This window comes from Cydia fagiglandana, chromosome 1 (assembly GCF_963556715.1).
Source record: "Cydia fagiglandana chromosome 1, ilCydFagi1.1, whole genome shotgun sequence".
In the NCBI taxonomy this organism is placed as follows: domain Eukaryota; kingdom Metazoa; phylum Arthropoda; class Insecta; order Lepidoptera; family Tortricidae; genus Cydia; species Cydia fagiglandana.
Genome location: NC_085932.1, coordinates 4,768,023 through 4,784,199, shown reverse-complemented (window position 1 = coordinate 4,784,199; position 16,177 = coordinate 4,768,023). Strand labels below are relative to the sequence as shown.

The 16,177-nt window shown below is 42.6% G+C and overlaps 1 protein-coding gene across 1 annotated transcript; it reads right to left on the bottom strand.

Moving 5' to 3' along the window:
* Positions 1-977: 977 nt before the first annotated feature.
* On the bottom strand, positions 978-16,044 carry LOC134679667 (synaptic vesicle 2-related protein). The gene is made up of 13 exons (XM_063538621.1): positions 15,685-16,044; positions 14,724-14,883; positions 14,199-14,295; positions 11,843-11,967; positions 11,579-11,642; positions 11,127-11,252; positions 5,594-5,665; positions 5,209-5,348; positions 3,353-3,513; positions 2,249-2,357; positions 1,931-2,015; positions 1,604-1,693; positions 978-1,115 (listed from the first exon to the last, which is right to left on the bottom strand). The coding sequence occupies exons 1-13, from the start codon at positions 15,803-15,805 to the stop codon at positions 978-980; spliced, it is 1,488 nt and encodes a 495-aa protein (XP_063394691.1). The 5' UTR covers positions 15,806-16,044.
* Positions 16,045-16,177: the final 133 nt, after the last annotated feature.

Genomic DNA, 16,177 nt, shown 5'->3' with positions numbered 1-16,177 from the left:
TTATTGGACAATAAACCGTGTTACAAGTGTAATAAAGTGCATTGTTACTTTAATTTTTTGATAGTACTTAGTGACTTTTGCTTGTCACCCGACTATATTATAATACAAGTAAATATAATATTATAATACAGGTACATAATTTTTCTCGTGCCGCTTTGAGATTCTTACTATTGGTAATAAATAGTCGCTTTTCCTCTATTTGAATAGAACAGCTCTAGGTGCCGTAATGTACCTGAAGAAAATAATAAAGATGTTAATTTTAAAAATATACCTACGTATATATTTGCAAGAACACGGTTTAAATAAAAGCTTTTGGTAAAGGCTCTCTTGATTCTTCAAAAACAAATAGAAAAATTGCTTTTTATCTTTTAGAGTGGCAAAGTAATTCCATGCACATTTTGAGCCAATCACCAATACATCCTCCTTCCGCATATTGGCAGAAAGGATGGACTTTGGAGTAATAATTTCAATACCATTTCTTTGCATTCGAATATGATTTACGGGAAATTGGATATCTCGTTTGCTGCTTTGAAGGCTGAAGAGTTTTTGGGGTGCGGGAACCGACCTTAAGTAGTGGCGTTGACGGACTCGCGCATCTCCCGGCCTTTGGTCTCGATGGGTAGGAGCAGGTAGTCGCTAACGACTAGAGACTAAGGATACTTCCTTCGGATACATTATTCGTTATTTATGGGGACAAACCTTGAATAGGCCTTGGAGATGTAGGTGAAAGGAGTTTAGGCAACTAACTTCGCACCGCATTAGTTGAAGCCAGAAGAGTGTATGAGGCCTATTAGAGAACGAAAAGACGCTAGTTTTTTGGATTATGGAGCTGACCTCTTAGTGACGTTGACTGACTTGCGCATCTCCCGGCCTTTGGCCTCGATGGGTAGGAGCAGGCAGGGGGCGGCGGCCGCGTACACGCCCGTTGCTAGCGCTGTGCTTAGAGGACTGAATAGTTTTCGTAATGTAAACAGACCTTAAGTAGTAGCGTTAACGGACTCGCGCATCTCCCGGCCTTTGGTCTCGATGGGTAGGAGCAGGCAGGCGGCGGCGGCCAGCACGGCGGCGGCCGCGTACACGCCCGTCGCTAACGCTATCGAGTTCTTTAGCAGCACCTGGAAACGTACTTTAAATTATTAGAAGTATGAAACTTATAGTTGGAGCAAAGGTTGAATGTCGCTCATTGTACCCTAGATTTTTTGGCGTACGAACGGAGAATCAAAAGAGAGCGTTAATAGTTTGAGGGTGAAATGGTGCTTCCATCCGAGTTGAATACTCTACTTTTTATTTTAACTAAGAGGAAAATAAAAAAGGCAAGCATTTCTACTAAGCGAGAAATAAAATAAAAACGTCATTTATGGGATCAACAGTAACGTGTCAGTATTAACGTTTTCGGTTATCTATTTTGAGCAAAATTACTGTTGATAATAGTCAACATTTTTAAAAATAAATTCCCTATCATAGGAGAGGCGATTATCAACCCAGCTACGTATCCACTTAGCGAACAGGAGAATGAATAAGCATAAAGGTATATTCGTTTAGTCGTAGGCCTTATTTATATAATGCGTATACGCTCGTGTCGTGTTAACTACATTCCCGTTACCTGCGCGACGTAGGGCGTGATCATGGCGCCGAGCCGCGCCACGCCGCTGCAGGCGCCCACGGCCGTGGACCTCAGCGCTGTTGGGTACACCTGCGGATTAACACGTACTGTAGACTTTCAAGCCAAGATGCCAACCGAACGGTACTTTCTCGCTACGCGGGGCTCCTATTTCTGGGCAGTTTGCCCTTCGGGCATCTGAAGCAACCTGACAAACCTAACCTACCTATATATTGGTTTAATGTGACTATCGTCAAAACATTACACAGGAACATTACGATCTGCCTGATCTTACGATCGTGCTCCGTCCATGACAGAATAGTTGCTTACCTCTGGAGTGTAAACGTACGCGGCCTGAAACAACCCAGCGATGATACCACGCGCCAAGAACAGAATACATGTCAGGAACACACGGCTGGAAAAAGGAATACCCGTTAAATATATTTAAAAAAAATCTTAAAACTAAAAGTTATCACTCGAAGATGAAGACCTTTAATTACTTTGCTTACTATTTTCCATATCTTCTTCTAGATTTCCTTGAAAGCGGCTATAATCCTTATAATGCAGGTACCTATTCAGTGGAATAGGTCATAAAGAATTATTATTCGGATGGTCACCAAATTAATTTTAGAGAACACTGCTACTTACTTCTCATTGTAGATCAGCATACAAACGCAGACGGAGAATATGATGAACTGTGAGGCCATGGTCTTCTTGCGGCCGAACTTCTCTATAATGAATATGGTTGCGAAGATGCCTAAAAAAATTTAAAAGTAGAAATATTTCATAAATTTATGTTTCGCCGACAAAGTACTTGCGTGCAACAGATTCAATTGATCGCTCAACTGTCGCAATGTATCCAAAATCGGATGCAATTTGTTGCAACGTCTATGGAGCTCTTTAGTTTAACTACTCAGGGTGCGTAATCAAGATACAAACCGAACGGTACTTTCTCTCTATCACTCTTCCATATTAGTGCGACAGAGAAAGTTGCGTTTCGTTAGCTATGGAGCGTAAACGATGGGCATCTTGGTTACGCACCCAGAGCTCGCGTTCGAAATCAACAATATTTAATGTCAAGTGTCGTTCTATGGAACTTGCTAACTATGTAAACAAACCGCCATATTGAAATTGTCTCTGAATGATGAATTTACTAGTGACTTTTGTTTAGGGGTCATCCATTAATTTCGTCACACGTTTAGGGGGAGGGAGGGGGTCAAGAAAATGTGACATATTGTGACATGGGGGAGGGGGGAGACACAAACTTTGTGACGTCACTTTAACTTCATCAGTAACCGAAAATTTATTTAAATTATGTAGTTCGCTGTACATTTAAATAACAAGTTTTTAAAACGAAAATAGTTTTTAATCGTTTAATTTTCTTTCCTAAGCAGTTTTGGGTTATAAAATTACTAATATTTATATCGTCAAAAATATTTTGATAAAATATTAATAATACTTAGGTATTTACTTAATTCGATTTGGCGATTTCGTAGAAAAAATGTGACGTCACACTAGGGGGGGAGGGGTTTGCCAAATGTGACCAAGTGTGACAAGGGGGGGGGGGTAAAAAAACCTAGAAATTGGTGTGACGTAATTAATGGATGACCCCTTACATAGTTAGCAAGTTTCATAGAATGACTTTTTAATGAGTTTAGTCAATAGGTACCTATTTATTTTCAAGTCAAAATGGTTTGATGAAATATGTACCTATTTCGGATGAAATAATGATGAGATAAAGGAAAAAAGTACCTGGGAACTCAGCAAGCGTAGTCCACAATAGATCCATGTAGTCTGTGGTCTGTAGAGGTCGGCAGTCCGCAGCGCAGGGCTCTAAAGAGCCGCCGGGCTCCGTTTCGAAGAGTTCCGTGGTCATCAAGACAAGGCCATAGTAGCAGAATGCGCAGGACATCCTGATAAAGTAAATAGACTTCAATGAATCGCTCGCATCGTTTTTCATGCCTAGTTTTTTCTTACAACGAAGTTGTTTTTAAAGCTAATCGAATAATCTAAACTCAAGTGAGAAACGACATCACTACATCTTATATTATAAAACAAAGTCCCTCGCCGCGTCTGTCTAAATAGTTGTGTTTGCTCAGAGCAAAAAAAGGTCAACCACGGCGTTGCATGAACAAGGGATTTCCTGTAGCAGGATTGGTCCTTAGGACCCAAGGATGGATTTAAGAAGTGGAGCCACCCAGCTTTTTGATGCAGGTGGGGGGTGGAGGGGGTTTTAAGCGTCTGCGACGTTTGAGGTTAATATTTTTTTAAGTTTAATAGGTTCTAAGTCAAGTTTAGTATCATTTTCAACTAAATCAAAGATGTAGACATAGATTTCATCGAAATCGGTTCAGCGTTTATTGATTTCCCATAAAATCCTACACCTTACCTTTCATTTTTAGGGTTCCGTACCCAAAGGGTAAAACGGGACCCTATTACTAAGACTTCGCCGTCCGTCCGTCCGTCCGTCCGTCTGTCACCAGGCTGTATCTCACGAACCGTGATAGCTAGACAGCTGAAATTTTCACAGATGATGTATTTCTGTTGCCGCTATAACAACAAATACTAAAAACAGAATAAAATAAAGATTTTAATGGGGCTCCCATACAACAAACGTGATTTTTGACCAAAGTTAAGCAACGTCGGGAGGGGTCAGTACTTGGATGGGTGACCGTTTTCTTTTTGCTTTTTTTTGTTTTTGTTTTTTTTTGCATTATGGTACGGAACCCTTCGTGCGCGAGTCCGACTCGCAGTTGCCCGGTTTTTATTAAGTTTTTAGTTTTAATATAAACTATCCTATGTTCTTCCCCGGCACTCAAACTATCTCTATACCAAATTTTATCTAAATCGGTTCAGCGGTTATTGAATCCCCATACAAATTTCCTCCTCCCTTTTCACACCCTTAAAGGATGATTATTGAGATTAAAAGTATGCTATGTTATTTCCTGGGACTCAAACTATCTCTGTACCAAATTTGAACTAAATTGGTTCAGCAGTTTAAGCGTGAAGAGGAATTTTAAAAAAAGTATTTTTTTCATATTTTATGTGTTTTTACTTCGGAATGGTGTCATTATGATATCAGAAATGAATTCGACACCCCCGATTTATACGGAAACGATACCAAACTTGACCCAGTAGCTTAAATGATACAGATATCAAGATCAAGTTGAGAGACCACCCCCCCCCCCCCCTAAAAATTTACATCAATAATCTCGGTGGCTCCACTTCTTGAATCCATCCCTGGGTCCTAAGGACCAATCCTGCCAAAGGAAATCTCTTGTTCATGCAACGCCGTATATTAGCTCCAGCGCCATCCGCTAAAATGTATATTCGCGATAAACTCAAAAACTACTCAATGGATTTTCATGCTGTTTTCAATTTTCACCAATCGTTAGAGTGATTCTTGAGGAAGGAATTATACACGTATTAACTATATAATTTGTTAACCCGTGCGACGCCGGGGCGGGTCGCTAGTTACGAAATAAAACCCACAACAACAGACTGGTAGTTCGTATGAGCAGATATTTGAGCCCCCGTTGTCCAATCTCTAGTCTTTCCAACATCGGTCGTCCGTTGTATGCCGCTAACATTAATTAACAAGTAATTACCATATAAACCACAACAGTAAGCTAGTCGCTCTCAGATGCGGTATGAGCAGGTGTTTGAGCCGTCCCCGTTGTCCTATACCCACTGAGTCGTCGCACACTAGTCGTCCTAACAACATCGGTCGTCCGTTATCTGCAGCTATCTAAAATTAAAAAGAAATATAATTAGTGAATGATAAATTGTTACGACAATGTCGACAAAATAGCTCAAATTATCTAGCTTCGGCAGCAATATAAATAGTCTGTCAAGCCATTTTCGTCAGTAGAAAAAAAGCGGCAATTTACAAAAACGTAGGCGCGAAGGTTTATTGTCCCATAAAAAATTGAATTTCCCGCCTTTTTCTACTGACAAAGTTGAATAGAATAATATATTGCTATGGTATATTACCTGTTCCAGCGTGGATAGTGCTTTGTCGGGTTGCCCGCTAGCGACGTGAAACCTCGCCGATTCCGGCAGCCACTGAAACGAAACGAATACATGTACTCGTAGACCACGAAAACTCTCTACAGTCGGACTAAGCTAACTCTGCACCCCATGTGCAATGACAAAGTGTGGTAGTGTCATCATTAATGTCAAATATCTATGAAAATAATGACGTTTATAATGGCACTTCGTTTTATTCCAGTCGATGCAAAGTCAGCTTAGACGGACTATTAAACTTTGGCAGCGGGGTTTTTCATTTATTTAATTATTTGTTTAATATCATCTAAGCTTGGGCGAATGTAGGACGCAGTCCCTACAAAACTAATTTAGTTCAAGCTGAAGTGTCATGTAATAAACATATTGTAGATGTGGAAGGTAGAGTTGTGCTAGGCGTGGTAAGCGGGTGCAGATGCAGGAGCAAATAATAGGCACCAAACGTTCGTTTTCGCACACCGATTTATTCTCCGTAACGGCACACAATACACATCTATATAAAATAGAAGGAGTAAGAGCGAAAGCCAAACAATTATTTACAAATACAAATTTAACAGAAAAAGCAACTTAGTGTGACAGCCACGATAACAACGTTCGTCTCTAAGGGCTCTCTGCGCCTGCGGAAAGCGGACACAATACATCGCTGTCAGCGCTGCAGCCGAGGGCCGATCGTTAGACCGTCCAGCGCGGCGCGCAGCGCTTACAGCTGCTCTAGGATTATTTACACAGAACAGAGCTCATACATTTGAAAATTATCTAATAATAAAAAAGGTCGCTCTGTCCGCGAGTAATTAAAAATATTTGGGATTTATATTACAACTATAAATTCATCCCTACATCACCCCCCTCCAGAGACCGTCAAGGGCGATAGAAAAATAAAAATAACTTAATAATAATAATCTGGAATACGCACTGTACGTCCTGACCTTGTCTTTTTTACCGTATTTTCAGTCTCTGGAGTAGGTTGAGCAGGTGGAACAGTACGCGTAATAGGTACAGTCGGCTCATCAGCCAGTATATATGCAGGTTTAATGCGATCTATAGACACTGTTACACTTTTGCCGTTCACACGCAACTTAAACACTTTATCACTTCTTTCGAGCACTTCGTACGGACCAGTATACGCCGGCTGCAGTGGTGGATGGCTCGCATCGTCTCTGAGCAGCACGTGACTGGCAGTTTTGAGGTCCTTATATATGAACACTCGTCTATTGCTTGTATGGCGTCACGCTGGTACTGGAGTGAGATCATGGGCAAACTTACGCAAGCGTGCGACATAATCAGTCACATCAATGGTGTCATCGGGCGCCTGGGCGTGCAATAGCTCTCCTGGCAACCTCAGTGGCTCCCCGTATACGAGCTCAGCAGTCGAAGCGTTGAGATCCTCCTTGTACGCACTACGTATACCGAGCAGGACCAAGGGTAATGTGTCTACCCAGTTGCTAGTTGCATGACAGGTAATAGCAGCTTTCAACTGTCTGTGGAAACGCTCCACGAGGCCATTACAGGCCGGATGATAGGCCGTTGTGCGACGATGCTGGAAGCCGGCTAGCTCCGACAGGTGCTTGAAGAGGCAGCTCTCGAACTGTCTGCCACGATCAGTTACGATGTCGTTGGGGCAGCCGAACCGTGATATCCAGCCATGTAGAAGTCCTCTGGCTACGGCTTCTGCTGTGATCTCTAGTAGCGGTACCACCTCAGGCCAACGTGTATAACGATCGACGGCTGTAAGGCAGTATTTGAATCCTTGAGATACTGGCAAGGGGCCTATAAGGTCTATATGTACGTGCATGAACCTTGCTCTGGGAAGTCTGTATGTCCCAAGTGGTGCAGAAACGTGACGAGTCACCTTGGCTCTTTGGCATGACAAACAGGTACGTGTCCATTCGCGGCAGTCTTTTTTGATACCTGGCCAAACGTACCGGTCTGTGACGAGCTTAACGGAAGCATTAGCACCAGGGTGGCTAAGGAAGTGCAAGCTCTGGAACACTTGTCTGCGCAACTCCTTTGTGACATAAGGCCTGAGTGTCTGGTCGCTCTCGTCGCAATACAGTTCGGCCTGAATACCTGGCAACTTGAACTTCTTCAGACGCAGCGAAGTGTCACTCTGTAAGAGCTCTTGCAACTCTGGATCTCTCGCCTGGGATTGCGCTAGTCGCTCCAAATCGATCGGTTGTGCGACTTCCTCAACGCGCGACAGGGTATCTGCCACCACGTTATCCTTCCCAGAGATATGTCTTATGTCAGTCGTAAATTGCGCTATAAAGTCCAAATGCCTGAACTGTCTTGGTGAGCAGTTATCCTTGCGCGAGTTGAAGGCGAAGCAGATGGGCTTGTGATCCGTATAGATTGTGAAGTCCCTAGCCTCAACCATGTGCCTGAAGTACTTTAGCGCTTCGTATATGGCTAGAAGCTCACGATCGTACGGTGAGTACTTACGTTGCGCGGGGCTCAATTTTCTCGAGAAGAACGCCAGAGGCTGCCACTCCTCGTTGACATATTGTTGTAGCGCGGCTCCCATGGCGGTATCAGAAGCGTCTGTGACAATGGCCAGCTTAGCCTGACTATTTGGATGCGCTAACAACGCAGCCTGACATAAGCTGTCCTTACAACGCTCAAAAGCCTCATGTTCTTCAGCGCTAAAGTTGACGGGATGAGAAGGCTTTACAGATCCAGTTAAAAGCGCATGAAGTGGAGCCTGAGATGCTGCTGCCCCGGGGATAAATCTGCGGTAAAAATTAACCATCCCCAAGAATCTGCGCAGCTCTCTCACGTTCTTTGGGACCGGGAATTCTTTGATGGCATCGACCTTGGATGGGAGGGGCTTGGTACCTCCGGCTGAAATGCTGTAGCCCAGGAACTTTACCTCCGTCGCCCCGAAGACACATTTGGAAGTGTTAACGACCATTCCGTACTCCTGGAATTTAGCAAACAGCTGGCGCAGGTGCTCCTTGTGAGTTACTTCATCTTTAGAGTACACTAAGAAGTCATCTAGATAGGCATAACAAAAATCCAACCCCCTTACCATCTCGTCCACAAACCTTTGAAACGTCTGGGCAGCATTCCTGAGCCCGAACGTCATATACGGGAACTCGAAGAGGCCAAACGGTGTGGTGATCGAGGTCTTCTGTATGTCTTCTGGGTTTACGGGGATCTGGTGGTACGCCTTCTCAAGGTCGATGGTGGAGAAAACCTGGCAACCAGAAATACTGTGAGCAAAGTCATGTATATGCCGAATGGGATATTTATCCGGAATAGTTCTGGCATTGAGCATTCGGTAGTCACCACAAGGTCTCCATCCATTATTCTTCTTGGGGACAAGGTGCAGAGGTGACGACCAAGGTGACTCTGAAGGTCTGGCTGTTCCATTTTGAAGCATTGCGGAGAACTCGTCCCGAGCAATCTTTAATTTATCCGGAGCCAACCGTCGAGGAGAACAAGACACAGGAGGCCCTGGAGTAGTCCTTATAAAATGGAGGACGTTGTGTTTTGGAACCCGATGAACGCCAAATGGGCGAGTAATGTCGGGGTATTCGAGTAGTATGCGATGATAATCTGACTCACCCGTCACCACTTTGACTGAAGAAATTTCGTCCGTCGAACATCCAGGCAAAGCCACGACACACAAGCTAGTCATCCTGTCGATCAGCTGTTTATTCCTGCAGTCAGGAAGAAGGTCGTAATACGCCAAGAAGTCTACGCCGATTATAGGCTTCGTCACATCCGCAACAATAAATTGCCAAGCGAAGTCGCGGCGTAAGCCTAGGTTCAGTACTAAGTGAATGTAACCGTAAGTAATTATTGGTGAGCCATTCGCTGCAGCTAACTCGTAGTTGGTAGGATGTCGCCGATATTTTAGTTGAGACCTAGGGAAGACACAGACGTCGCTACCAGTATCCACGAGAAACTGTATCTTCGTTGTATGGTCTGTAACAAATAAGCGACCGGGGCTAGGGCAAACGGCGGTCGCCATTATCGAGTGCCCCTTTCGTTTCCCGCCTGGTAATCGCACGGTTTTACGCATCTAGTCGCCTTCTCACCGAACTTCGCATGGAACCAGCACTCAGGAAACTTGCGGTAATTCGACTGTGACCTCTGTGAGCTGGAGCGATTGCGGGACTTGCTAGACGCGCGAGCACGAGATCTTGATCGCGACGGCCGGTCACTATCGAGCTGACTTTTTAGTGCTTTCATGTCCTTAGTCAACTCACTCACTTGACGCATGAGGATAGCCATTTGAGAGTCAGGCGCTGATGCTGCGGCTACTTGAGGAGTTGCTACGTCGTGAACACGGTCAGCCAACTCGGCGAGCTCTTCAATTGGGTCATTGGGCTTCGATGCGATCACAAATTGCATGTTGCTTGGCAGGCGAGACGTCCAGATAGATAACAGGAACTCATCGGGTATATTTGGCCCTGCCAAATGACGTAAGTGGCGGAGAAACTGGGAAGGTTTTCTATCACCCAACTCTTCCTGACTAAGTAGCTGCTTTACTTTCTTCTGCCGGGACACCGACAGTCTTTTGATGAGCTCATCTTTAAGCTTTTTATACTTGTCAGTAGCTGGCGGCGAGACAATTATATCCTCCACCTCGGCAGCATATTGGGAATCGAGCTGCGCGACGATGTAATTGTATTTGGTCGCGTCCGCAGTAATATTGGAAACATTAAATTGAGATTCCATTTGAGCGAACCATACTGCAGGTTTCTCCGGCCAAAACACAGGCACTTTTACGCCGATGCGGTAAATTTCTGTGGGTATGCTGCCCTCTTGAGTACCTTTTGTTGGTTTGCTCGGCCCAGGCAACTCCGAGTCTACGAATCCGTCATTCTCGGTATCGCTCATTTTCAGTGTTCTGCGTGGTCACCAGTGTAGATGTGGAAGGTAGAGTTGTGCTAGGCGTGGTAAGCGGGTGCAGATGCAGGAGCAAATAATAGGCACCAAACGTTCGTTTTCGCACACCGATTTATTCTCCGTAACGGCACACAATACACATCTATATAAAATAGAAGGAGTAAGAGCGAAAGCCAAACAATTATTTACAAATACAAATTTAACAGAAAAAGCAACTTAGTGTGACAGCCACGATAACAACGTTCGTCTCTAAGGGCTCTCTGCGCCTGCGGAAAGCGGACACAATACATCGCTGTCAGCGCTGCAGCCGAGGGCCGATCGTTAGACCGTCCAGCGCGGCGCGCAGCGCTTACAGCTGCTCTAGGATTATTTACACAGAACAGAGCTCATACATTTGAAAATTATCTAATAATAAAAAAGGTCGCTCTGTCCGCGAGTAATTAAAAATATTTGGGATTTATATTACAACTATAAATTCATCCCTACAATATAATTCCATAGAAGGAAGGAATCTTATAGGCCGACTGAGAAAATCATATGACATTGTTCACATTTTTTTAGATTTGAATGGGATATTTGTTTAGACTGCACTCACTATAAGAGAACATTAAGTCTACCTTCTCAACACATGGTGTGAATTAATACATACCGGGCATATGAGAGCGAATATCAGCAGTGGTATAGTGGAGAGAGCCAGTAACCAGTGGAAGCCCAGAGTCGGCATCACCACCAGCGCCAGCGCCACCTCCAAACAAGCACCCAGCGCCCAGAAACACTACAATAAAAAGATTGACTCAATTCTTGAATGAAATAAAGGAAATGATTCTTACATCATCATTATTGTTGGTAAATGTTATAATGATTAGGGGGGCGATTTTTGAATTTCGAGCGCTCGATTTCGTTAATCTGTGGAAAACAGCGAATTGATATTTTTTAAATACGACCAATAGAAATTGGGAATCTAGTAGTATTGACAATTCGTGGCGGAGATATATTGAAGGGAGCCACACGAAATCGAGCGTTAAAAATTAAAAAATCGGCCCCCAGGTCTTCGATAAAATTAGAAGATGAGAATTAAGTATAAGGCTAGAAGAAGCTTACGTCCAGTAGAACGACGCATTTAGCTCTCTGCTTGGTGGGCAGAAACTCTGCGTACAATGTGACACTGAAAGACAAAAAAATCACATTACTTAAACAAAACAAAAATTATGAGGCACACAGCCTTTGACGAAACCCACAAGACCTCCAAAAATGAAGATTTAAGAGAGCCAGAAGAAGTTAGGAGGTGCCGCGCTCAACACCTCATAGTAGAACAGCAGAACTCACATAAACTCATATGAGCTTGTTGGATGAAGATATACTTACGACTGTGGCACGCAGCCTATGGCGAAGCCCACAAGACCTCTTAGAAAGAGTAGCCAGAGGAAGTTCGGGGCTATGGCGCTTAGAAGCCCGTAGTAGAACAGCAGGACGCCACACATGCTTAGAGCCTGTCAATAAAAAAAATGCATTGACGTATATCTCAGGACTGGCCTTACGGGCAATAAGAATGGAGCATGAATGGGGCCAGTACAGCGATGTGACACCGCTACAATGCGATTGGTTGATGAATTCTAATCGCGCGCGCGATTGGTCGCAACTAGTTGCGTTAGACTGCACGATTGGCTCTAATTCGTGAGTGACACTGCCGAACTAGTACCATTTTCAGTGCCCGTAAGGCCCGTCCGTTATACGTTAATGTGTAAAGGTATTTCACTGAAAACGATTTGATATATTTAACTTGCTATACAAATAGCATGTAGAAGTATCGACGAAATGCTGTACAAACTACTGTGTTGTGAATCTCTTAAAAAGATCGAATCAAATACATAAAATATTATATCGTTATTATTACACGATACATGACTCATACGTGATTTGGAAAAGCGATTGAAGTCTTAATTTGTTTAATGTAAAAGACGCACACTGAGTCACACGGTTACTATTAACCTTCTTGCATTCCAACAAGGTTTACAATGTCGCTTTATATATAACAGGGCGTGGCATTCAACGGGTTCAAATCCAAATATAGTTATTTGTTTTACAAGGGGGCAAAGTTGTTGTTTAACCGCTCGTGCTAATATTGATTCCCGAGCAACCGAAAGATTCCAAAATTGAAATACGAGCGAAAAATGGAATCTTGAGCGTTGCGTCCAGTTCAAAGCACGAGAGTTAAACAAAATTTGCCCCCGAGTGAAACACAAAATTTTTCTCCACACCAACCCGAAGCAAATATTAAATGTAAATTCACTGATTTAAACTTTCACGATTATTAAACATTATCAAACTGCACAACGGGACTTAATCGCGTATTTAAGTTTTAAGATTTACCTCCGACGTTTCGAGGACGGCGTTGTCCCCGTGGTCTCGGAGAAGACTGGCTCAAGTTGACATCAACATCTTCTAGCCGCGCGAGTTTTTCGAACTACCCGCACTTGGTCTTGTTTATCAGTTTGAACGTTTTGCGCACTAGGGATGTCACTCTGTCGACACACAACACTAACGATATTCGATTTATCGACTGTCGATATTCGTTTCCGCTTACATTTACTAATGACTGGATTCCATGTGGATGAGATCTTAAAACCCTCGTCCCGATTAAAATTGCAATGTTTTTTGATTTCAATGGCTTCCCGCACTTTTCTACTGTAGAAATGGCGATCCGTGGAGAGGATTTTAGGGTTATGCAGCTCAATCCAGTGGTTTGGTCCTGACTCCAGCAAATGCTCAGCCACCGCAGACTTGTTGACCTGACGATTTTTGACAGCTGCGATATGTTCCTTAACTCTTTCTGCTATGGTGCGCTTAGTTTCTCCGATATAGGAACTACCACAACTGCAATCTATTTTATAAACGCCAGGTGACTGGAACGGAATAACGTCCTTCGGTGACCTTAGGCTCCCTGCTACTTTGGATAAAGGTGTGTACACCGTCTTTATAGAGTACTTTCCAAGTACTGTGCCAACTTTATCCGTTACCCCTTTTACATACGGCAAAAATGCCACAACGCCGACAACGCCGTCCTCGAAACGTCGGAGGTAAATCTTAAAACTTAAATACGCGATTAAGTCCCGTTGTGCAGTTTGATAAATGTAAATTATCAAACAAAATCAAACCAAATCAAATCCAAATGAATGTTATTAAATATTTATCATCCAAAATCATCATTTAAAAGTAACCGGCATCTACCGGCAAACAAAAGAAAACTCAAAATTTGCATTTGATTACTTTGCCTCACATGTGAATAAAATGCAACTTTGCTATCTACTGCTATTTGCTATGTTAGTTTTTGAAGTGTCGTTCCGAGCTGGTGTGGTGAAAAATATTTTGTTATCAAACTTTATATACAAACACTACGTATTCTTTATAATCTTCAGTGGCATAGAACAGTGTTTTTCAAACTTTATCATGTCGCGACCCCCTTAGTATGAACAAAATGTTTCGCTTATGTACTGTTTTAAGGCTGGCAGAGGCTTCGCGATCCCCCAGGGAGTCGCGAACCACAGTTTGAAAAACACTGGCATAGAAGACAACATTTAACCCAATGAACGCCACGCCTATCGTTTACCGTGCGTCATAGTCAACCTTGTCGGAATGCGACGATATTGGGCTGTAGTTGTGTATGACGCGCGTCGTATGACGTATTAGGCGGTCTAAGGCTTCAGCAAGCACACATGCTTACCGTTTTTCGTCCATAGCGGTCGCTGATGTTGCCCCAGAATGTAGAGCTGAGCATCATGCCTAGGAACACCACTGTGGTTGTTAAAGCTTGTTGGTATCTGGTAAAACAAACAGATCATGATAGTACAATGATTAACTATCTTAAAATAAACATAACAAATGTATAATGTAATTGGAAATAAACTTCTCAGTTTTTAACTAAATTATCTTCAAAGCAATAAAATAGCCATTCGGATTTACTTTTCACAGAGTCAGTGGAATAATATTTTACATTTATGGAGTAATTCCACCCAATTATAGTCTAGTACTACTGCGTCTACTACTATGGTCGACAAGTTCAACACGTAATATTGTACCAATACTAATCTTTTTTTTTTGTTTTGTAGGGTTTTGTTCTTCCTTTTATGAATATACTTATTTTGGCTTAGAACTGCAACATTCAAATATGCCTGAATAAAGATATTCAAGTTACTTTTTACAATGAATCGACTATTGTGTGCTATGGTTGGGCTATTAAGACACATACTTGCTTATATTCCATTCACAATGCAGGGCAGGCGAGAGTATGCTCAGGATGGTCATCTCCATGGAGTCCGCCATCCAGCATAGACCCGTGCAGAGTGACAGCTTCACTTGGAACCAACCGAAGCCCAGGGCGTTCACAGCCTGCGTTACAGTGAATGTATCTGGAATTAAATAAAATAAGCTCTTATTTATTTCAGCGCTTTATGCCTGGCCGTAATAGTAAATAACTTTTAATCTGCAGATTTCCAGGTTCAAGGAAAACATCGCGAGGAAACCAGACTAATCCCAATAAGGCCAAATTTTTCCACTGGGTTACAAGGTCAGACGGCAGTTGCTTTCGTAAAAACTATTGTGTATGCCGGTTTTTGGGATTAGTTGACAAGCAGACCCCAAACTCCACTGAGCTTGGCAAAAAGGTTGTAAATATATTTTATCAACATTAATTTTTATATTTAGGGTTCCGTACCTCAAAAGGAAAAAAAACGGAACCCTTAAAGAATCACTCTTGTGTCTGTCTGTCCAACCATTCACCCCTTTTATCTTCAAAACTATCCATGCTACTAACTGGAGTTGAGTAGAATCCTAAGGGCAGAATTACCCAAAAGTTACGTTATTTTAGTGTAATAGAGTATAAAAATATTAGTGATTAATGTTTATTAAATATGTTTTAATACAATTAAAACTACAGACTTAAGAATGGATCTAGCATTTCTAGGGTCCTGTAATAATATATATGCCCGTTTGTCCTCCAATGAACTAAAATTCTCATGAAGAAACTGAATTCACAGCTAAAAAATTTCAATGAAGAATTTTTATGGCTTTATTAACAATTTAGACAACACATCATACACACACCTATTAAGAATTTCGTTTTCATGCTCAGCAACAATAACAATCATTACACGCATTCCAGACGGCGTCTGACGTTGTAAAACAATAAATAATAACATAATTCCGCATACCATCGGGGACAACCGTCACCGAAGCCATTTCGATTTCCTGGGGAGCAGGCATCGGCGGCGGACCAGGCCGCAGCCCCACCGCATTGTCATCCAAATCTTGATACCCTTTAGCACGACGCATCTTTCACATTCAACAAACACAAACAGTTAAAATCTACGTGGACACTTCGGAATAACGGGAGAAAGAACGGTTGTTTTATCTAGGCAACTACAAATCTTTCAGTATTCGTAATATTATTATGCAAAATGTATCATTGTCGGAATGTATTCTTTTATTTTATTACATTTTTAACGATTTGCGGTTGTCAGAAATAGAAACAAACTTTCGAGTTTCTTCACCAACTTCGCTGGGTGCGAAAGTTTTTGTGGCAATGGCAATGACAGTTTGACGTCAACGTCAATATGACAGTTGGTAGCTGCGAAATGAGTTCCGAATTGGATGTTAAATTTAATACATGTAGAAGAAATTACAATAGCTTGACAAAATAAAATA

Coding starts and splice junctions, on each gene's coding strand:
- LOC134679667 (XM_063538621.1), bottom strand. CDS start 15,805: ATGCGTCGTGCTAAAGGGTATCAAGATTTGGATGACAATGCGGTGGGG. Junction 14,884..15,684: donor GGTGACGGTTGTCCCCGATG/GTATGCGGAATT, acceptor ATTTAATTCCAG/ATACATTCACTGTAACGCAG. Junction 2,358..3,352: donor TACGCTTGCTGAGTTCCCAG/GTACTTTTTTCC, acceptor AAATTTTTTTAG/GCATCTTCGCAACCATATTC.